At 33.3% G+C, this 22,639-nt stretch overlaps 2 protein-coding genes across 6 annotated transcripts in view; both read right to left on the reverse strand.

Moving 5' to 3' along the window:
- The window catches only part of LOC126775335 (glutamate receptor ionotropic, kainate 2-like), a 102,264-nt gene extending 90,859 nt beyond the window's left edge, over window positions 1-11,405 (reverse strand). For 2 of the 5 annotated variants that reach the window (XM_050497187.1, XM_050497188.1), the window contains exons 1-16: window positions 11,191-11,405; window positions 9,967-10,062; window positions 9,293-9,436; window positions 8,993-9,102; window positions 8,525-8,681; window positions 7,964-8,172; window positions 6,943-7,128; window positions 6,582-6,734; window positions 5,514-5,951; window positions 5,003-5,226; window positions 4,787-4,924; window positions 4,141-4,339; window positions 3,558-3,789; window positions 2,879-2,991; window positions 2,420-2,578; window positions 1,864-2,059 (exon numbers count right to left, since the gene is read on the reverse strand). In XM_050497187.1, coding sequence (XP_050353144.1) covers window positions 1,877-2,059; window positions 2,420-2,578; window positions 2,879-2,991; window positions 3,558-3,789; window positions 4,141-4,339; window positions 4,787-4,924; window positions 5,003-5,226; window positions 5,514-5,951; window positions 6,582-6,734; window positions 6,943-7,128; window positions 7,964-8,172; window positions 8,525-8,681; window positions 8,993-9,102; window positions 9,293-9,436; window positions 9,967-10,062; window positions 11,191-11,197 — 2,748 coding nt within the window. In that variant the 5' untranslated portion in view covers window positions 11,198-11,405 and the 3' untranslated portion in view covers window positions 1,864-1,876. Of the gene's footprint in view, window positions 1-1,080; window positions 1,779-1,839; window positions 2,060-2,419; window positions 2,579-2,878; window positions 2,992-3,557; window positions 3,790-4,140; window positions 4,340-4,786; window positions 4,925-5,002; window positions 5,227-5,513; window positions 5,952-6,581; window positions 6,735-6,942; window positions 7,129-7,963; window positions 8,173-8,524; window positions 8,682-8,992; window positions 9,103-9,292; window positions 9,437-9,966; window positions 10,063-11,190 lie in introns of those variants that run through there. The other 3 variants (XM_050497185.1, XM_050497186.1, XM_050497184.1) reach the window with 3 other exon arrangements.
- Window positions 11,406-13,365: 1,960 nt separating this feature from the next.
- LOC126775383 (apolipoprotein D-like) lies at window positions 13,366-21,124 on the reverse strand. The gene is made up of 6 exons (XM_050497265.1): window positions 20,928-21,124; window positions 19,484-19,638; window positions 17,785-17,852; window positions 17,057-17,208; window positions 14,337-14,514; window positions 13,366-13,681 (listed from the first exon to the last, which is right to left on the reverse strand). Exons 1-6 carry the CDS (start codon window positions 21,042-21,044, stop codon window positions 13,548-13,550), a joined length of 804 nt encoding a protein of 267 aa, XP_050353222.1. The 5' UTR covers window positions 21,045-21,124; the 3' UTR covers window positions 13,366-13,547.
- Window positions 21,125-22,639: the final 1,515 nt, after the last annotated feature.

Below are 22,639 nucleotides of genomic sequence, written 5' to 3' on the forward strand. Positions count from 1 at the left end.
AAAAATATGTTTTGGTTTATAGTGCCAAGTTGCGCAAGAATTAAGAACTTCGACCTGACCTTGATGAATAACAGCCTAGTGATAACTCGTACTAAAAAAATTACCTGTAATTAAAATATTTATCCCGTTTATTTTTTGGAGTCCAGCGAAAAATCTTGCTAAATTCAAATATACCTTTTTTTTTAAATTTCTTTTTCTAATAAATATATACAAGGCGTAAAGTATAATGAGTTTTTGTTGTATTTTATTATCTTTCTTGGTTAGTCTAGTGGATTTAAGGCCACAGTCCGGAGGGTTCGGATTTTAAATCCTAGGTCGGGTCAATAAAAAAATATTGGGGGGTGTACACTCCCGTGCCTCGTAAGCACGTAAAGCCGTTAGAACGTTATTACAACCGAGTTAACAATTGCAACTTACAAGCTACAAATAGCGTCGTTATTTAATATTGTCAATTTCTCAACTCTCTTACTCTACTTACGGAAAATCTGGACACCGCATTCAGAAATTGTCGTATTTAGCACACTAACATTTATGGGCTAATATATCATAATATGAAAGATTGTGTGTGTTTTAACTGGATTTTTCGATCAAGCACTAGTATATTATAAAAACTAAATACGTTCGTGAATTTTTGTAACTCAACCGATTTTGATGAAATAAAAACTAAACGGTGCCTTGAAATACTTCTTATAAAAATTCAGTTATTTCAATTTGTAATTTTTAGCAATTTTAAAGATTATTTCGGACAAGCAAACAGACCACTTTTGGTAACGCTCAAATAGCCTATTAATAGCTATTAACCTATATACCTATATAAATAGCTATTAACTTTTCTATTTTTTCTATCTAGCTATTTTTTTCATTTTTTGAAAACAGTCATTTATTGACATATAGTCCTTTTCTGTTTATATGTACAGACATTTTTATACAATACAAAATTAAAATAAAAAGAACAAAATACACTTTAAAAAAAAGCTATTAACTTTAAAAAGAAGCAATTATTTGGAAATCACAGACAGACACTTCAATTTTATTCATTTATATAGATTAATATAATACAATTATTATTCAAAAACAAATGCATTGAAGACATCGGGAAGTAACATAAAAATAAATGATAAACCCTTATTGACAAAATGAATTAATCTATACAAAATATTGGTAAATTAAAAAAAATATATGCTTAAGGAAAACCAATAAACAACCATATTTGTTTATAAAATGAATTAAAACGTAGTTTCTATAAGCAAATAAATCTAGTTTTGATGCATAAATACGCGTATCACACACATAACAGGCACATACAGCGATTAATAAGTAGAGAAAGGCATCGAAGGTATGGTAACATGACAGAGCGTCATGCCAGGCTCGCTCACCCTTCAAACCGGAACACAGCAATGTAGTATATAAATATTTGGCGGTAAAATCATTATTGTTAACTACCATAATAGACGAGTCCGCACACAACCCTTCAATTGTTTTTTTTTTATTTTATAAAATAGGCAGACGGGCCACCTGATGGTAAAAGTTCACTAATGCCCATGGACATTGGCATTGTAAAAGAAATGTTTACTATAGTTTACATCGCCAATGCCATCAACATTGGGAACTAAGATGTTATGTCCCTTGTGCCTGTAATTACACTGGCTCACTAGCCCTTAAAACTGGAACACAACAATACCAAGTACTGCTGTTTTGCGGTAGAATATCTAATGAGTGGGTGGTACCTACCCAGATGAGCTTGCACAACGCCCTACCACCAGTAATTAAAATGTTACCTGTGTGAAAATGAAATAAAGTTTTGCCAGTAAAATATTATTTTAAAATAAATAATACGTGTAATATTAAATTATTTACTTAAACCTTTACGAATATCCTATTTATTAAAAACTTCGAGATGAAACAAGTCGACCGCTGAACGAAGTACCGATGACGCTCTCGAGGCGATGTTCGAGCCAGACGCAGTGGACGACGACCTGGAGTGCTGGACAGGCTTTTCAGTTACCCAAAAACTTAAGGCGAAGGCTAACTCCGCCCAAAACGCTTCCGATGGTGTCATCTGTAATTCAAAAAGAGACTACTGATTTTCAAGTGTCTCTTGGTGGGTAGTACCGGCCCAGATGGACTTGCACAACGCCCTATCACCAAGTTAATACTTGCGTTACGGTTTACACTTACAGTGCCGATAAAAGACTGTATTTGTGAAAGAATTCCACACGTGATAACATATATTGAGAATCAGGTTAGCAGAAATTACTAGAATCATAAAAATATGTTAAAAATTAAGCTGATTGTGGGAAACCAGTTGATTATAGCAGCGTTATTTAATCCTGTTCAATAATACATGAGGTTCCCAGTAGTGGAACATTTTCTGTTATATAATATAACATTAAATAATATAGTAAAACATAGCTATAACCTTCTGCTCCACAGCGACATCTCTGATATGCCAGAGGAATTCAAAACCTCCCATTGCAGCAGCCATTCCACAACCTATCCCCAGGACAACGAAAACTCCGCCTACGTTATCCACTCCCAATTCGCCCGCACTCGCTCCCTCCTCGCTGGCTTCTTCAGACTTAAAAAATAAAAATTAAATTTGCAATATTTACCTCCAATATTAAGCTCACATCCTTTACCTAAAGTTTATCTGGAAGACATCGTTTTTCTATTAGCTTTATTCTTTTAGCGATAAGACCGCCTTATATAATTTTAATTTCGTTTATAATTGTATTTTTATATTTATTCTTTTAGTGCAAAATAAAACATATACTATTTTACATTTACAGTTATGATTTAATTTGGATTTATAAGTCGATTTTAAGGAATGGTCTAGATTTATCTGTTATATATTTATTAGGTTAAGTTATATACTTACGACACAAGCTTCTTCGTCGGTAAGTTTCCACCAACGATTTTTTAATTCCACTAACTTTCCACTCTCCGCTAATTTCAACACTGCATTGTCGACTGCAGTCCGATATGATGCAACTAAAATATAATGGAAGGAATTTAATTATTCTACAATAAGATATTAAAATTCATAAAATACTTAGGCAATGAAATATAATAAAACAAATATATATAAATGAAAATTAAACAGTCATATAGAAATTATTGAAAATACACGCCTTTTACGCCAATTAGCTTAATTACATTTTTAATTGGATTCAAAATCTTGTTATTTTTTATTGGCCGTACTAAGTCTTTTGATGTTAACTTTTTATTTTAACGATCAGTCGTCAATATTGATAGTAATGGTAAAGATACGAATTATCGTGCGTTAGAATTAAAAAATAAATCCCTTGGTGGTAGTGATTTGTGCAAGCCAGATTACTCTGGGTACCACTTACTCATTTTCTATCTATAGCATGCGTATTGTTATGTTCAACGAGGGACAAAACATTTTAGTCGTCAAGACTGGTGGCGCATTGATGATGTAATAGAAGGGTAACATATCTTACAGTGCCAAATGCAAATGTCTACTGGCAGTGGTGACCACTTACCGTGTCTACCGATATTAAATATTTTTAAATATATTATTATAAGTAACTTACAGAATGGCATGGCTATTCCGTATCCTTTAGAGTCAAGAAGACCGCCGACTTGCATCAAGTCGCAATGTCTTTCCAGCTGGTACTCAATGGCTGTAGACTCCATCAAGTATGCATACGATCGTTTGCTTTTTAATACCCTCTCTACTCCTTCGTCATTGTTTTTAACGAAGACCGATGGTCGCGCAGACTCCATAGCTGCCCACATTCTTTGGTATATAGATACATTTGAACGCTACATACATAACGAAAAAAAACAAGACTATCTTAAAATGTTAAAAATATAACAGTAGTACTTTTCTAATTAAGAATGGCCAACCAATGTTATTAGATGGACTGACTAAATAGTGTACGTATATATTTGCGCAAACACAGAGATGCATCCTCTATTCTCTAACTCTAAAACACAGTAAAAAACCAATATTTTTTTTGAGCCAGGCCGTATAATCCATAGTTTTATAAGGTAGTCACGAGGTCGCTTATGTATTACAATATTTAAAGAAAAGTATATTATCTTATAAATTGACTTCAATATTTCCGCGTCACTGATATCATTTATTCTCTTGAGATGAAAATAAAAAACAACCTTAAAAAATGAAGAAGTGGAACCGCCCTGCAAAGTCCCGTACTTGATCTTAGTTTGCATCGCTAAGTCCTCGGCGCTCTTAATCGAATCATCCATAGCTGCATTCGTCAGGAAAGCAGCAAGGTTGGCCGTATAAGACGAACACATTATAAGAGCGAAAAACCACCACATACCGCATACCCATCGTGTGGAATAACCTCTAAAATCATTTACGCAATTATCAAATATTTTTATCGTTTTATTATAATTTTTCAATCTATGTCAACAATACTTAATAACTATTACAATAATATATTTTATATAAAAGCTTGTAATAATTGTCTTTAATGACCAATATTATTATTTATTATTATTATTAAATTTACATTATTAATTTTTATTATTTTAGCCAAATTTAAAATAGTCCCTCCCGATTCCCACCCGACGCAAAGCTGCCCATAATGCAGGCCGCATTTCCGCGCTGTATGGCAATGGACAACCTTTGTGCCAAGCGGGACCCGGAGCGACTGTCAAATCCCCTCTCTCTAAGGCGACAGCCAATTATCAAATTGAAAAGAAAAAACGATATTGAACTTTTTTTTTGTTACTCTTTCGTGACATTCCTGTTACTATATAAATGGCAAAATTATTAAATACTTATACTTACTTTGGCAAAATATCGGAACCTTGGGTCATAATAGATCCAACAGTCAGCCAACAGGAATTTTTGATATGCCAAATATTTTCCAATTCCTCGGGTGATTTGTCACATGGATGAGGATTCTCCCAATCATTTGGAGCAAGCCTGTTGTTTAAAATGAAAGCTTATTATTTAAACCATAAAGATAATATTTAAACTATAATACATGCTTAAATAAAATACCTGGCTAATATGTGGAGTAGCAGTGACACCATCAAATACGCTGCAGCCATGTAAATCCAAACATCGACAGAAAACGGCTTAAGAAATGAAAACAGTTCTGGTTCTGGAGGCGTGGGCTTCGAATACAAGATACTGATGCCTAGAGTCATGAAAGGCGTGGTAAAGTCCACTGCGGCCCTTCGTTCATATGTTATAGTCAGGTCACATATAGCTAAATCTGCTTTCTAGAAAAAAAATATGTGTGTAGTATTATAATCTATGAATTTGTTTTTTATGCGTATCTTTTGTAGTTAAGTGTTATTATTTAGATGAGATGATAATTTTCTGGATGCAGAGAGTAAAAGAAATTTTTGGAAGAAAGGATTGAAAAGTGAATAAGTAAAAAAAAAAACGGTGAATACATTTTTGTAAATATTTATGTTGGTAATATAAATAGACGTTAATCATTATATGTGTAATTTTGTGATTAAATTGGATTGCGTTATTTATTTTAAAATTAATATTTACAGACCCTTTCCAGAAGATGTCCAATTAGGCCGTCCCATTTTCTGGTATCTTTATTATATGAGCCGTACAAGTTTCCCGGTACAATTTCAAACTCGTAATTTAAATGCAGGGTTTCTTTTAATATTTCGTGTATAAGATCTTTCGAGTATCCCTCGTATCGATCGTTTCCAGTTAAAACTTCGCCTTCTTGTGGTACTTTTTCGACTAAATATGGAGCTCCGATACGCGATACAACTTTGAATGTTTTATTCTGCCATTTCTCGGCTAAAAGGTCTGAGACTTCATTCGCAGTTCGGACGTGAATAAACCCGGATTCGGCAGTCCACTTTGCAATACTATTAAAACCACTGTTAGATAACTCCATTATTTCAACATTAAAATTAGTTCTTTCGCCCGTCGTGTTGTCTATTGTTATAAGACCAGTGATGCCCGTTATTGGATTCTTAAACAAAATGTAAAATTAAATGATTAAATAAAAATCAAATTAATAATTCTTTCTTTGTCGTTATTTCCCAATGTACTTTTTAACCTATTCCCAACACTTCATTTCCAACGATTGTCAACATTTTATAATAATAATCTCTTCCAGACCGATTTCGGCCACGGCGGCCAATGTCAAGAGAGATTAGCCAACTACGTAGGAGGTATTATAGTGCACAAGTGTGTGCGCAAACACAGGTGCACTCTCTATTCCCTAACTCTCATAATCAGATGGGATGGAAATCCGATACGACCGCAAAGAGTTTAGGCGCGGGACCAACGGTTTACGTGCTTTCTGAGGCACGGGACACACACACTCCCATCTTCCAGACTCCGGTCTGCTACTGAAAATTTTCTGACAGAAAAACGCAATAACTTTTTATTGGTCCGACCCGGGAATTGAACCCAGGACCTCCAGGTCTGCGGCCTTACATCAAGCCACTAGACCAATGAGGCACTCAAGCATTTTATAAATTTACATATAATATACTAGGCAAGCGCGCTCCATCTTAGACTGTATCTGACTTTCCATCAGGTGTGATAACAGTCAAGCGCTAGCCTATACATTTAGAAAAAAATTAGATTATATTACCGTTAGCAGGTGGTTAGTAAATTCTTCTCCCACGTCCCACTGAGCATCTGAGTTGCACTCGATTCCTTGTGCTTCTATTTTGAATGCATCTGGAGCACTTTCTATAGCGTCTGTTAAAAGCCTTGCTGCATCGCTAGCTAGAGCTGCTTCAACCTAAAAGTTTGTAACTTCAGAATCACTTACAATTTTGTAAATGAAAAAAAAACACTTGTTTACATACTATCTACTCTTGTATAAACTTTGTTCTGGTATAAACCTGTATATAACAGTAAATTATTTATCATTATGTTTTATTCTACGATACGAGAATGGAATTAACTTGGATATTTCATTAGTTTATGTTAGTAAGTTTCGTACTTACAGTAATTTCATGTGTCTGTCTTGGAATTTTCACATCTGATGACGTCCTGGCCTTCCAATCGGCGAGATAGGACCGTGTCCTCGAATCTGAATGGTCAAATATCCTCAAACAAGTCACGTTTGATAGTCCGTGTCTTAACTCTTGCAGGTCTAACGTGTGTGCATCCAGTGACATAAGGATGTAACTCTAGATTATTAAATTTCTTTTAATAATAATAATTACTTTTAAACAATCAAACATTTTTAATTACTACTTAAAGCTTACGGCGTAAAGCTTAAAGCGTACGGCCTTACTTATAAACGAGTTTCACTTCCTCCTTGGTAGAGTGGCTAGATATAAGGCCGTGGCCGAAATCGGTCTAGAGGCCATTATTATTAATAACTCATGAACGATTAGTTAAACAGCGGTGTCTTCTTCTTTCGAATGTCAAATCAATGGTAACAGAGAGAAATCAGTGTTTCAATGAACTGTCGCTAACGCAACGTTTATATATAAGGTCCGTAATCTTTACCTGTGTCGAGTGAGCAAATATTGAAAAAAATAATAAATTATTAAAAAATAAATTTCACCAAGAGGATTGGAATTGCGATTCACCGGAAAATACTGATAGCTCTCTTGCCACTATTCCACGCGGTATGACTTGTACAGTAGCTAATTTTAAGTTACATTTATAAATAATTAAGGCCTAAATGTAAATTAACTAAATTTTCTACCGCATAGCAGCAGTACTTGGTGTTGTTGGGTTCCAGTTTGAAGGGTGAGTGAGCCAGTGTAATTACAGGCACAAGGGACATAACATCTTCGTTCACAAGGTTGGTGGCGCATTGGCTATGTAAGGAATGGTTAATATTTCTTACATCACCAATGTCTATGTTCGTTGGTGACTTACCATCATGTGGCCCATATGCTCGGCTGCCTACTTATTCTATAAAAAAAAATAAAGGAAAAGTTACAGCTTAATTCCTATACATCCTTTAATTTCTCTAGATTTTTTTTAAATGAAAGTAATTTATGATCTCACCATATAATCCTCAAAGAACTTAACTTCGAATGCTTGTCTCAAATATTCCAAGATCCTGTCGGACGGGCAGTCGATGACTACCCTGGTTGCTCCACTTGCCTTCAAAGACTTCAATAGTTGCCGGTTATCTTCGCCCGGTTTTAACCTACGCACCAACCACTTATGGTCAGGTTCAGCGTGTTTGAAAATTTCTTGTAATCTCATGAGCCCTGAAAATAAATCTCTATTCAAATATATAAAATATACTCTTATGTATATGTCGTTTAAAAACAAATACTTATTTAACCCATAAATCAAGAAGAGCGCATCTGCTATATGCAGATTTCCCCATAATGGTTCGGTGTAGATTGACATTTTCTAACCAATAAATCATCTCGGCTATGTAAACACTAGATAAAACAATTTTTTCAAACAAAGATTTTATAGATTTCTGCAGCAATCGAAAATAGTATTTGGAAATTACTTGTTGCTTGCTTTAGCTTGTTTTTATAACTCATCATACTATAATATTCGATTTTTGTGCATAATAAATTTGTCAGATAAGTAAAATATATTATGTACCTTGATCATCATCGTAGAGTAGAGTATAGCTTTTCCAATCGTTATCCTTTATAAAAAGCGCGACTGCTTTCGACAGGGCGACAGCTTCGGGATATAAATTAATGCCTGGAGGAGAAGGACGCTCCAAGCCCCTTACTGGAGTCGGTCGCCATACTGCCTGGAATATATTTAAGCGTTTTGAGGATGTTACAAATAAAAAATACCAAACTTCAAATCATGATGATGACTGATTTTGGCCACAACAGCCATCCTCAATGGGCACTAGCCTGCGTCAGTTGCAGAAACTTTATTATAGCAAATAGTGCACTTTTTTAGCGACCTTTAATAAACTAAATATATTTTATATAAGTAAATAAATTTTTGAGGAGAGACTAAAGAGATAAGTGCGAAAACAGCAGGTCTTGCTGGCACACGAAACAAGAAAGGAACAGCTACTTATATATAGAGATACTTATAAATTATTCTCACTTGAATATGGGGTACTTTAGCTGCACGACAATGCGCTTCCACAGCATCAGCGGAAGTAGGATCAGTTGGCCCGAAGATAGCAACTACGCCTGATGCTAGCAGCTTACAAGCTGTTAAAATAATTATGCCAAAATGAATGTTATTTAACAGATTACCAGGGACCAGTCCAATTTCTAAAATGCTTATCTAAATACTGAAAGCACATTGGTCGCTTATTGCGTCATTTGCTATCATTGACCAATAATTATTCAGATTAAAGTCACATTCAGAACATAAAGTATAATAAGCGTTATTACTTACAGGCTTTCGATGCTGCAAAGCTATCGCCGAATGGAGAGTATATTATTTTCATAACGAAATTGTAATGTTCACTTTCAATCGACGCTCGGGCAAGTGCTGATGCAAAGGCTACTTCAGTAACTGTATTTGGTGGTAATATTACACCTACGGAATTATACACAATCTATTAATATATAAAGGATATAACATTAGTGGTAAAGCCGTTCCCAGTGGCAGGAGATAAATAACAACTTTTACCTTGAATTGAGCAATGACATGATTTCAAAGGTCGATATCTAAAATAATTAATTGCGAAAAAAATGTTTTATGAATAACGGTGAAGTTTTTATCGGAACTTAAAGTTAAAGGGGATATAAATTCGTATTGTTTGTATTAAAAATAAATATATATTAATCATTCACTGTTTTTAATCGATGATATAGCACATCACTTGTGATAAGTAAGTCTCTTATGTATCTTTACTCCTCTCCTACCATTAGAATATAATATATGACTGTATTATTTAAATTGAGAAGAAATATTTAGTTTTTTGCCGGTCCTCATGTCAGTAATACCATTACTAGTTCAAGCCTATTATAAGTCAATGTTCAAAAGTGCTTTTGCTTGCTTAACTTGATTGAAATTGATAAAAACCTTATTGCATAGAATAAAATTAAGTCATTTGATATTCTTACCGATGTTGATAGTGGTTTTTAAAGTTTCGAAATTCCGAAACGCACATTTAATTTTCCCAAACTCCAAGAGCGACAAGACGATTAAAAAATGTAGTCCTGCAATAATGTACATTAAACTGTCATTTAAATCATGTTAAAGTCTATGAGTTGATAATAATTTAAAGTGACTATTGCGGCCTTCAAAAAACTTAACAAAACCCTTGAAGTATTAGAAAAAAAACCATTTTATATGTTACATTAATGTTATAACCGCGACTTTATATTTTTTTCAAATTGTTTGATGTTTCGACAGTCGTGGTCAGGAGTAGGAAGTAGCGGTTCCAATATTGGTGTAGTGCTGACTGGAAGCCTCAGATGTTGATTAAACGAATTTTCTTCTATCTCCATTACAATTTTACTAACTTTATATATTATAATGCTGCGAACATACCCTAAAACAATCGGACCGTGCGAAAGTGTTCCGCTTTAATTTCGACAACTTTGGTTTCGACGACGTTGACAAATTATAGCAACATCGCGATAATGATTGTTGTGTTTCAAAATATGATTTATTTTTAACTAGCTTTCGCCCGCAGCTTTGTATACTCGTTAGGTTGCAGGTGCGAAGTATAAAATATATGTAGTTTATGTGCTTCCTAGTAGTTCAAGCTTATTTCATACCAAATTTCATCAAAATCGGTTCAGTAGTTTAGTCGTGAAAGCATAAAAGACAGACTGAGGTACATTCGCATTTATAATATTAGTATAGACTTCGCGTGCTCAAAAATATACGGCAGTTAAAGATATATTATTAAAATATTGCATGAATTGGATATCACAAATAGCAAAGGTTAATTTGCTGTGATTTTATTATTTTTTAAGTTTAAACGAGCTTATAAAAAATTATCATTAATATACGTCATATTATTCTATACAACAGATTAGATAGACAATAAAAAGCGTTTGTAATCGTTGATTTGAATGTCAAAAAGGTTTTATCTTTATTCGTATGAAAGTGTTATCGACTTGTCAATATATTACATTTGACAGGATTGCAACAGTCATAGTAATGGGTTTGCAGGATTCACGCAACGTCAGGAGAAATAAAAAAAAAACATATAGTCTCGGTTAAAATAATCGAATAACCGAAATATAGACTCGAATAAAAACGAAAAAGTAAGACACTTATATTTAAAAAGTAGATTTTCAGACGATATAGTTGAAGCATAATCAAAACTAACTCACCCTGCATTGTTTAACCTGAACGAATCCAACACAAAAAAAATTGTGGTCCAAGATTTATCACTATACCATTTTTATCACATAAGCACTTGAATTACTTAATTGATAATAACAATTGAACTTATAAAGTTTTCCATAGGTAATTCTTATTTTCGAGTAGATCTTGGTAGCTACAAAGAATGGGCTAGAGAACTGACACCTAGCCAGCGATCCTAGCCAAACTGTCTCGTTCATTTGACACATACATTATCGCTTAGCCAACTGTTTATCACCTATTAATATTGAACTATAAATAAATATACATATATGTATATCTTATATATGTTACTGGGTAATTGTAAGTACACTTTGTTTATAATTAATCTAGCCAAATTTTAAGCTGTCGTAAAATTATAAAAGGCGTAATAGTTTTTAATATAACGGGCCAACTTGAGTTAAATTGCAAACGCACTAACATAAAATATTATCGAAATCATTGCGTTTTAATGTAAATTCAAGTTCATATTTCATCAGGTATATCTGTCTATAATCTGTCTACATTTATTCTAAACAATTGGTCCTTATAATATAACAATGTACTCCAACCCGTTTCGACCCCGGCAGCCAATCTCAAGAGAAATTACCCACCTGCGCAGGACATATTATAGTGCACAAATGTGTGCGCAAACAATAGAGTTTATTCACTAACTCTCATAATTCGACATATGACTGAAAATCCCAAAATTTATTATTAGCCCGACCTGGGATTTTAACCCAGAACCTCGGAATCTGCGTTCTTATATCTGGCTACTAAACCAACGAGGCAGATGCCTTATTTTGTTCTTATCACATATAAATCGATATCACAAGGTATATTTGCTTGAGATTAATATATTTTGATACAGTTTGACCGATTATCATGAAAATTTGAATGTATATGGATTTTTTAATGGCCAAGATTTTTATCTAATATCACCGAGAAGCTGATGCAGCTCAACAATTTCGAACCGTTAATTTATCCCCCATGACAATTGCTATTGGTAAATACACTAACAGGAAAGCTGCCGATATTTGCTAATTGTATGTAATATAATACAGAAACTTCTTTATTTCTTTTTTTAAGTAAATAAATCTCTTGCCTTTAGTGTATTTTTTTTCTATCTGCGTGTGTTTATTTCCTCATGGCATCACAGTGAAATTTTATATACAACAACAATTAATATTAGGAAAGTTAATTTTTAATTCATTGTCGAAGAAATCCTAAGTTACAGATAGTAAGTGTCCCACTGTTGGACTGAAACGTCCTGTCTTGGTCCTGTTGTATGGCAATATGATGTGCATTTTTATATATATATAAAGCCTAAACACACACACACCCACACATGACAGTCATGATATATTTATATTATATAATGGATTATAATAGAGTTGAGATAAAAGAAAAACAAAACTAAAATCGATCAAAATACTTTAATAAATATGCCCTTAATGTAGATCCAAACACGACGTCATTAAAGTTTATTAGAGCGAGCAGGTGAGCCGAGTGAGCCATGGACATTGGACTAGTTGGCCGTAGTCCAGATATGCAAGAAGCATTTATTATTAGTAGTTAAGTATACACGCTACAAGTAACTTTCCTTGGATTATATAACATTAATACTTCTATTAAATCAAGATATTGATTCTTTTTACAACCATAGTGAGCAAAACTAGTGACTGATCTTTCTTTATGGACTATAGACGTACCCTTGACCTTGTGGTAATACCTGATGGTAAACTGATGCTTAGATGAATGACGATATAATAGAGACCACCCCATCATGGACAGGCTGGCCGAACACCATCCAAACCAGCCTAGGAATTGAAAATCTCAATAAAATAAACGCATCACATTATTTTATTTATTCCGATGCTGCAAGTGAAATATCAACTAAAACCAAAAAAATATGCTAAGCATTAAAGGTTTTTAATAAACTATGCTATAAATGAAAGCTTCTGAATGAAATTTCATACTAGTAAATTTATTCCTCTCAAATTTATCTGACTTAGACATTTAGTTTTCTTTTTTAAGAACTTCAATACAAAAAAAATGTATATGAATAAATTGCGTCAACATATTATATACATATATCTTATTACTATATCAACTTACTGCAAAGATTTTTCTAAAAAAATGAAAATAATAAATAAAACAAATAATTATTAAAATGACTTTAATATTTTATTTACATTACACTTTTGTAACCTCCGTTTGTTGAAATTATCTTAATTATTTTCATTTGGCACAAGAGAGTATTATTTAAATGCAAGACACCAACAAGTACATAACACACACAGACATGTAAAATGTACATTAGTGACGATTTCACATGATTGAAGCGTTAGGGTAGCCACTCGGCGTCTGCGTCTAATGAGCGCAAGGGCTGAGTAGGCGGCTCAGTTAGGTCCTCCTTACTGCTCGCTACCTTTTTATAGACTTTTTTACCGGCTTCTACTACGTACTCGACACCATCAGCTGAAATCAAAATATACATCATTTTAGCATTACAAGCATTCAATACTTTTGACGAGCCGGTTGGCGTGGTTAGTGGATGCTTGCCTTTCATGCCGAAGGTTGTGGGTTCGATTCCCATCCAGGACAGATATTTGTGTGCATGAACATGTCTGTTTGTCCTGAGTCTGAGTGTAGTTATCTATATAAGTGCGTATTTACAAAAGAAAAATAGTGTATGTAGTATATCAGTTGTCTTGTTTCCATAGTACAAGCTCTGTACAAGCTTAATTTGGGATCAGATGGCCGTGTGTGAAAAATGTCCCAGGATATTATGTTATTATAATTACCAGATAAATATTTTAACCAGTAATAATTTATATTGCTGTGTTTGAAGGTAATCGATCAGTGTAATTACAATGCCACATAACATAGTATTTTGTCTTTTTTATTTTGCTTATAGTGGTGGTATTTAGACTAAGTCCTTAGAACCTATTCCTACCTGTATTCCAGATTTAAATAAAATACATTCCTGGTAGATTCTGTTAAGAAAAACCGGTAAAAATTCAGCGATTCTGCTACTTCCCGTAGTCATATTTGTGCAGGAGATATCATACTTTGTTGAATAATACTTATGTAAATAATAATGTCTAATTTTAAAAAATAAATGTTTATTTACCGATAACACCACCAGTTTTTCTCACTGCTTCGCCGATATTGTGAGACGAAAACGTATTCGGGTCGATGTTTATGTTAACTCCCTCCGTACTGCCGTTCGGGTGCTTCGGGCATTCCGTCTGTGATATGATGGACAAGTCGTACGGGTCCACGCCAAAAGATGCCAGCTTTGAACGAGTCTGTATAAAATATTAAAAACATTATTTTTGGCCGTATAATACGCCGTAAAATCGAATCGGTGGGACACCTTAGAAATTAAAAGAAAACTCACTTCTTTTGCTTTTTTAATACTAAAAATTTATATTTACAATAAATAATTATATATTATTTATAATACAGACGATCGTTTCGGTTCCAAGGTGTGCTATCATCTATTAAGTTGTGCCTACCTATACATTCATTTGTTATTTCACGTAAGCACTTTTGATTTGTTTGTATAACGCACGCTAACGCGCTCATGAGTCCGAATAGTGACTAACGCACGTGTAGTCCTAATTTAGATTGTTATTAAACATAGTTCATATATATCAGAGTACTCGTTCTTTCATTTTACACTCACAACAACGAACATTTAGGCAAAACATCGTTAGTTTGACAATAACCTTTTATCACACAAATGATCTATGACAGCTTTTTTAAATTTTACTAATGATATTTTTTTACATTTTCTGAATCAATTTTTTTTTTATATAGTATGACGAAAAAAACATTATATATGAAAAAGAAACAATTACAAGCTTAATCTGTATAACCCTGACGAAGCTAGTTATAAGAGTTTAACTGATCGCTGCAGGAAATTCGCAGTTATCTAATAAAAGTGGGAGTTGTACCCGCAGACTTCGAGATGGATATGAGTTAGACTATTTATAATAAACATAATAATTTTGGATATAGTCTAGAATAAATATGCGAGAGACTAAAACTTATATAAACCAACGTCAAATTATTCATATTTTTTTGTTTATGTTAGCACAAGATGAATTATAAATAATTCATCTCCTGCTTAACGGTGAAGGAAAACATCAAAATTTCGAGTTAACAAAAATAATAATTTTAAAAATTAAAATATTTATAACAAATAGAAAAGATATTAACCATTAAATTATTATAAAATTATCGTGATTGGTAAAATAAATAAAATATAAATCAGACAATATTTAAATTTTTTGAATATGATTAAAAGCAAACAAAAGTAACAGGTACATTTATAAAGAAAAAGAAGTTAAAAACAAAAAATTACACATTATTATTGAGGAAAAAAATAGATATTTTTTTACGAAACTGATTCAATTTGTCATTAAAAATATCAACTATAAGAGCGCCCCTGACGGGAGTGAGTAAGTTTTTCAACGAAGGGAGTATACACAGATGGTCTAGTGACCTTTTTGGGAGCACGAATCATAATTTAGAAAGGAGATAACTACAGTTGTTCCGTTTAATAACTTATATAGGAAAATGTTATCGAGGACGCGTCTACGATCGTAAAGAGAAAGAAGCTTAAAATGTGAGAGTCTATCTTCGTAACTTGGCAGCTTTTTAGCTCAATTTTGACTATAAGATAAATGCCATAAGAACCTTTTTTGTACACTTTCAAGCCTGTCAATATCATAGTGAGGATTCCATACAATGCTACCGTATTCTAAAATACTGCCAACTAAAGTAGTGTATAAAGTAATTTTAGTCTGAGGTTTTTTAAAATCCCTACAATTATGCAAGACAAAACCCAAAACATTGAAAGCCTTAAGTGCTTAGCCTTAGTTTTTGCGGTAGAATATCTGTTGAGTGGGTGGTACCTACCCAGACGAGCTTGCATAAAGCCGTACCACCAGTGAAATCTTTTAAAAAGGAACCCGTATGCAAATTTTCATTGTCCTAGCTCCAGTAGTTTAGACTGTGCATTGATATGTCAGACAATCATTCTTTTGTATATATACAAATAATATATTATTACACGCATATATATACATTCATTCGATTTCAACGTCAAAAGTCCAATATGACTCACCTAAATAAATCAAATTATCGTGAATTATAAATAAACATTTGGTCACTGAACTTTCATATTACTTGATAAGTCAATATATATACTAACTAGCTACCCGCCCCCGTTTTGCACGGGTAGGTGATGAAAATGTTACTCCCATGGCCCATTAGATGTATAGGATGGTTAATATTTCACACTCACCACCTATTTGCCTGCCTACTTTAATTTAAAAAAACCACAAATCATATTGGTCCATTAATACAGAAACTGTTATCAATTTGACTAGAACCAAACCAGACTCCTTACAAAGCGGTCGTCTTTGAAATAAACGTCGTGTGAATGACCTAATAGATCAAATCTCATAGAAGGTACATGATCGCTAACAACAGGACAAACAAACTATTGTAATATATGAACAGAGTTACTGTATCCTATATGAAAAAAAAAACGAATATTGATGCCTCCCTTTCCTATTATATACGAGTAAATCTAGTTTATTAATAAGTAATATTAAATTATCAATACAAAAAAGTAAAATAGAAAAAGACAAAATTTTAATATCTTTTTCTTCTCTGTTTGTCAACCGATTTCCGTCCTTTTCTTTCTTTCAATTTTTGGTAATAAGAAACAATAATCGAAACTTGCAAATTTATATATGCGACGGGCTGAATGTATATAGAACACACTCCGCACTATATACAAATACGTTCCTCTGATATAATATAATGTAAGCTTACCTTGTCAACAAACATTTTATCCAGTTCCTTTGTTCTAGAGAGAATCGTTGCAGAATGACGGTTAGCAAACGCAAGTTTCTGACAGGTAAATATTGCTGCGTATGTTGTATAATCGGTCGACATGACCGTGTAGCTTGCGGAACCGGCAACACCTGGCACGAAAATTAAATATATTAGCTGTTTTATTAATGGTACCACCCCCGTTGCCTTTTTACCATCTAAGATACAGTTTTTCAGTATCACATGCTCTGTTTCGGTTTGATTGCAGTGTAACTTGAGGCACAAGAGAGATCTAAAATTCGATGGTTGATAGTGCATATTTCTCCAAAGTGCTAAGCAATTATTACAGACTAACTACCCGTTATGGCTTCGCTCTGGTAGAACGAGGGTCATCATAAAACATTTATATATCGCAATATATATAAATATTGGTTTACGTGACTCATGTCAATGATCTCTCCCATCTTCAACATTTATCGTTGTATTTCATCCAATTTTCACTAAACCTTTAAAGAATTACACCTAAATCCTCCTTATGAGTTAATCTTTCATTGGTAGGAACCGTATGAATATTCGTTCGGTAGTTTTGGACTTTATCGCGTTCAGACATACAGACGCGGGGGAGGACTTTGTATTATAAATATGTAATAATAAAATAAAGATAAACAATTACGCATGTTTAATTAGTTACGATTAATATAAATGTGAAGCAAACAATAAATACTTACTTAGAGGAAATTGTACTTTCATTCGTGCGGGCACTGCTGAGTCGGGGACGGTTAAAATGCCGGTATACCTAGAGATAAAATATAAATCTTAGAACCACAAGTAGTAAGTTAAAGATGAGCAATATTTTTTCTTAAAACGAACTTTCTTATGAAATCATATACTTCATATTTTTTATATAATTTTTTTTGTTATATAAAATGACAATGGTTCGAAGCGTCTTGAGCATAAGGAAACATTACGATTTATTTTAAGCCAAATCACAATAAGGAAAACAAATTTTTACGGTATTATTTAATTGCGTTATTTATATTTAAGTCATCAAAACTTGTTTTCAATCTGCGTTATGTTATTGTTTAAAAAAACGCGATGTTATTTACTACAGTCTAAAGCAATGTTTAATACTCTCTTGTCTAAATTATACTGTATTGACAGCGTTAATATTAGAATTCGTTTGGCGTGATTGGTAGATACTTGCCTTTCATACCGAAGGTTGTGAGTTCGATTCCCACCCAGGACAGACAGTGTGCATCAACATGTCTGTTTGTCCTGAGTCTGGGTGTGATTATCTATATAAGTTTGTATTTACAAAATAAAAGTAGTATATCAGTTGTCTGGTTATCATAGCATAAGCTTTGCTTAATTTGGGATCAGATGGCCGTGTGTGAATAATGTCCCAGGATATTACTATTATTATTAACCCACGGGACATAATCAATGAGTACCAAATTGAAAACTAATTTTGCCGCTAGCTTTAGTTAAGAGCTAGCCTACTTCAAAAGCTTATTTCATTTATGACTATAACAATATCAACGTCTTAAGAAACTATCGTGTTTTTTATTATTATTCTCAAAATTATACGCACCAATTTCTGCAAGAAATTCTACTAATTTTCATGCAAATCATTAGTACAGTGATGTTCGAATGTCTCTCTCATTCCTTTTGAAATAAAAACGCGTGAATATTATCGATATTCATGTATTAATTAATTTAATTGCTTGGAAGATAATGGTCTTTACTGATAATTAGGCTTTAATTGTTTTATCGTATCTATTTTGTCTTGGTGGGCAATGGAGTGTGTTATCAATAATTATTAGGGAGACCTCAATTTTTAAGTCACTATTTACTCACTATTTAACTCCTTTATATATAGTTTGTAAGGAATATAACACTGGTTTTTCTAGTATAGATCCGTAATCCGTAACAGACTGTGAATGTCCCACTGCTGGGCTAAAGCCTCCTCTCCCTTTTGAAAAGACAGTTTGGAGTTTATTCCACCACATTGCTCCAATGCGGTTTGGTAGACTACACATATGGCAGAATTTCAATGAAATTAGACACATGCAGGTTTCCTTACGATGTTTTCCTTCACCGTCAAACACGATATGAATTATAAACACAAATTAAGCACATGAAAATTCAGTGGTGCTTGCCCGGGTTTGAACCCACGATCATCGGTTAAGATTCACGTTTTCTAACCAGTAGGCCAACTCGGCTTTATATGATTATTACGTTAACTTTTTTTCTTTGTTAAAAGTACTGAGTTTCTTGCCAGTTCTTCTCGGTAGTCTAAATTCAGAACCGATAATCGTTTAAAATTTAAAATGTAAAACGACGCTTTAAAAGTGCATTTGAGAGCTTTAATAAAGCAAATTTTTATATTGACTTTTAAAAATTAATGTAACGTATCAGTTCATTTACCTGTAGTCATGTTTCAGGGGCGTCAAGCCCAAAATGAAGTGTTGAGATAATTGTTCCAGTTGGTAAGTGCCAGGTTCGTCAGTCTTCGTGAAGTTGTAGGTGATGCAGTGTGAAGCTGTCGATGTCTTTTGAATCACGTACCATAAACCCAACATCTGTAAATCGAATAAATTATCGTTAGTTTTTTCTTCGTTATCATAATAAAACTAAGTTAGCCCGTTATTTGTTTATTATAATATATCTTTAAAAAGATTAAGGGCTTACTAGGTAGACTATATTTTAATTCCATGCCTAGAAAAGTACGATGGCGGTATGATGGTGGTGTTGAACTTGAACTCTCTCCAGTCGTGAAGAATTTGCTGTCCTCTCGGATCATGAGTAGTAGAATAGAGAGTGCATTTGTTTGCTAACTCACTTGAACACGAAATATAATATGTCTTGCGCAGTTGGCTACTCTCCCTTTAGAATGAACAGCTGTCATGGCGGAAATTGGTCAGGAAGACTCCAATATCACCGTTTAAAAAGTATAGTACATTCTACAAATCCCACTGCTGGGATCAAGCCTTTTTGACGATGATAGCAAGCTTATTTTATCATCCGCCACGGTCCACGTTCCTCCGATACGGCTTGGTCCTTCGATGTTTTCCATAACCTTCAAGAGCATGAAAATTTAGTGATACCTGTCTGGGTTTGAACCCGCAATCATTGGTTGAGATTCTTGTGTTCCAACTATTGGTCATGTATATACAATACATACATTATATATATTCCAAGTTCCTATTAATATCAACGATTGTTATCAAACTTATATAGCAATAAAGATCATATTCGAATAAACAGTTTTTATCAATGACACGATACTGTGGGTCAAGTTCCTTAGTGTATAGTTTGTTATATATACTTAACAACACTATTGCTTATCGCTTGTTCTTTATATAAAGAAATATTTTTCTATTGTTGATCTAAAACATTAACTATTTTATTACATTATCAATACAATTTTATAATAACAGCATAATAATATTTTCTGAAGTATTTTTTTTACAGTATTGTCGGAAATGGAATGTAATGTTTTCAAGGTTCGTGTATGTATGTCGCATACATATTCTTTATTCCGCCATAAGTTTTAAATTCCTAAACAGATTTGGATGTATTTTATTGAGAAAATATTCGTATTGCTGTATGGTTGTGTATTTTTTTTTAAATTGGCGTTCTATTTACTTAGTAAATAAATCGACGGTAGTTAAAACTATTTATCTCCAAGTACAAAGTAAAATAACCGGAAATAATATATAGTAATTAATTCATACCATTAATATAATGACATATTAATCATAAAACAAATCAATAAAAATAAGAAAATCAACAACTCCACACATTTTCATCGTCTCCATAGCAGTAACAGTAGATATCCAGACAAAAAAAAAAACAAACAAATGTTTACCTGGTTCATGTCAAATCCTGGCATTGGTTCCACTGCTGGGCACGCTCCCAGGTGATATGTATGGGATAATACATTCTCACTTAACGCCAGTAACAATAAAACAGTTACTTTAAACATATTAACCAAATAAACTTTTTTTTAAGAACAATTCAATACGCGCGACACCGAGGAGTGAATAGACTCGACTGACCCGTTGGACAGCGTGAGGGCAATTTTATTCGTGTGATCAGAGTCCACGGATGACGGTAAAGTACTGCTAACTATAAATGTACTAAAATAGTAATATATCAGATACAATTTGACTGACATTTAAAATATGTCGTGTTTTACATTATACGTATATATTATATTTAATGAGTAATAAACGTTTTAATGTGATGGGGATGACTCTTGTTTTCTTAAATTTATTATGAGAGATAAATCGAACGCACGGTTATATTCGATTCCCAATTAATTGCTTTCTAAATATATTGAAACTGTCAGAAATTTTGACCAACCTTGGAAGGTAAGATGTTACGTTTTTTGTAACTGTAATTACACTAGCTCACCATACTAACCGTAAAACATCAATACAGAGTTATGCTACCCAGACGAACTTCCACAAAGCCGTTTAAGAGCTCTTTTAGCCAGGGCGTGGGTCAACCTTCTCAATGTTTAAGAATAAACAAATCAAGTTACGATAAACTCTGAAAATATTTGCGATTTACATTAAATAAGATGAAACTAAAAGCTCTTTCTATATAGTAATGCTTCTAATGTTGAAACCATTTGAAATGTTAGCTAGTAATAGTTTACCGCAAAGCATTATCACTGGAAGGTGAGGTTTAAATACAAATGAAGCTTAAATGAGTAACATTCTTAGAATTTTGTTGTTCATTATTATAATGAATGCTCCTTAGAAAGACCAAACAAGAAAACGACCTCGATAAAAACTCGAAATGAAATAAGTCGTTTTAATGTAATTATAATTATTCAGACATTTGTTTTTTTTTTATACAATGTTACAGAAAATACTTCGGTATAATGATTCGCTGGCTTCGTTGGCTTGTGGTAGCTAGTCTATGTACGAAGCTATTTCGATGCCAAATTTTATTCGAATTTCATCCAGCCGTTAATGTTATTATAACAAATATCCAAACATACAAACATTCACATTTATAATATAAGTAGGTTTGATCTGTGGAAAGATTCACTTCTATGTAATGGTAATATAGTCTACAATATTGTTTAACAATGCTTTATTAATAAAATAAAAGATTATGTTAGAAAAAAATGATATATTTATATTTTTTTTTAATGTATAGGCAAGCGCTTGACTGTTATCACACCTGATGGAAAGTGAGATACAGTCTAAGATGGAGCGCGCTTGCCTAGAAGATGCCTATTCACTCTAGACTTGAAAGTACCCACATTGTAGGTGGTGGGGAAAACGGAGGTCGGGAGGGTATTCCAGACCTTGGCGGTGCGTATCAGAAACGAGGAAGCAAATCGTTGCATACGTATCTTAAATACGTCAACTACGTACGGGTGCAGATCTTTTCGATGCCTCGCAGTTCTGTGGTAATAAGGTGACGGGGGAACCAAATTAAATAGTTCCTGAGCACACTCCGAAATATATCTTGTAGTATACCGACAGACAGGCATGATACATGAATATATAAGTGATAAGAAAGCGCGGATATATATTTAGGTGACATTCATTTATATAGAAT

This window comes from Nymphalis io, chromosome 18, assembly GCF_905147045.1.
Source record: "Nymphalis io chromosome 18, ilAglIoxx1.1, whole genome shotgun sequence".
NCBI lineage: Eukaryota > Metazoa > Arthropoda > Insecta > Lepidoptera > Nymphalidae > Nymphalis > Nymphalis io.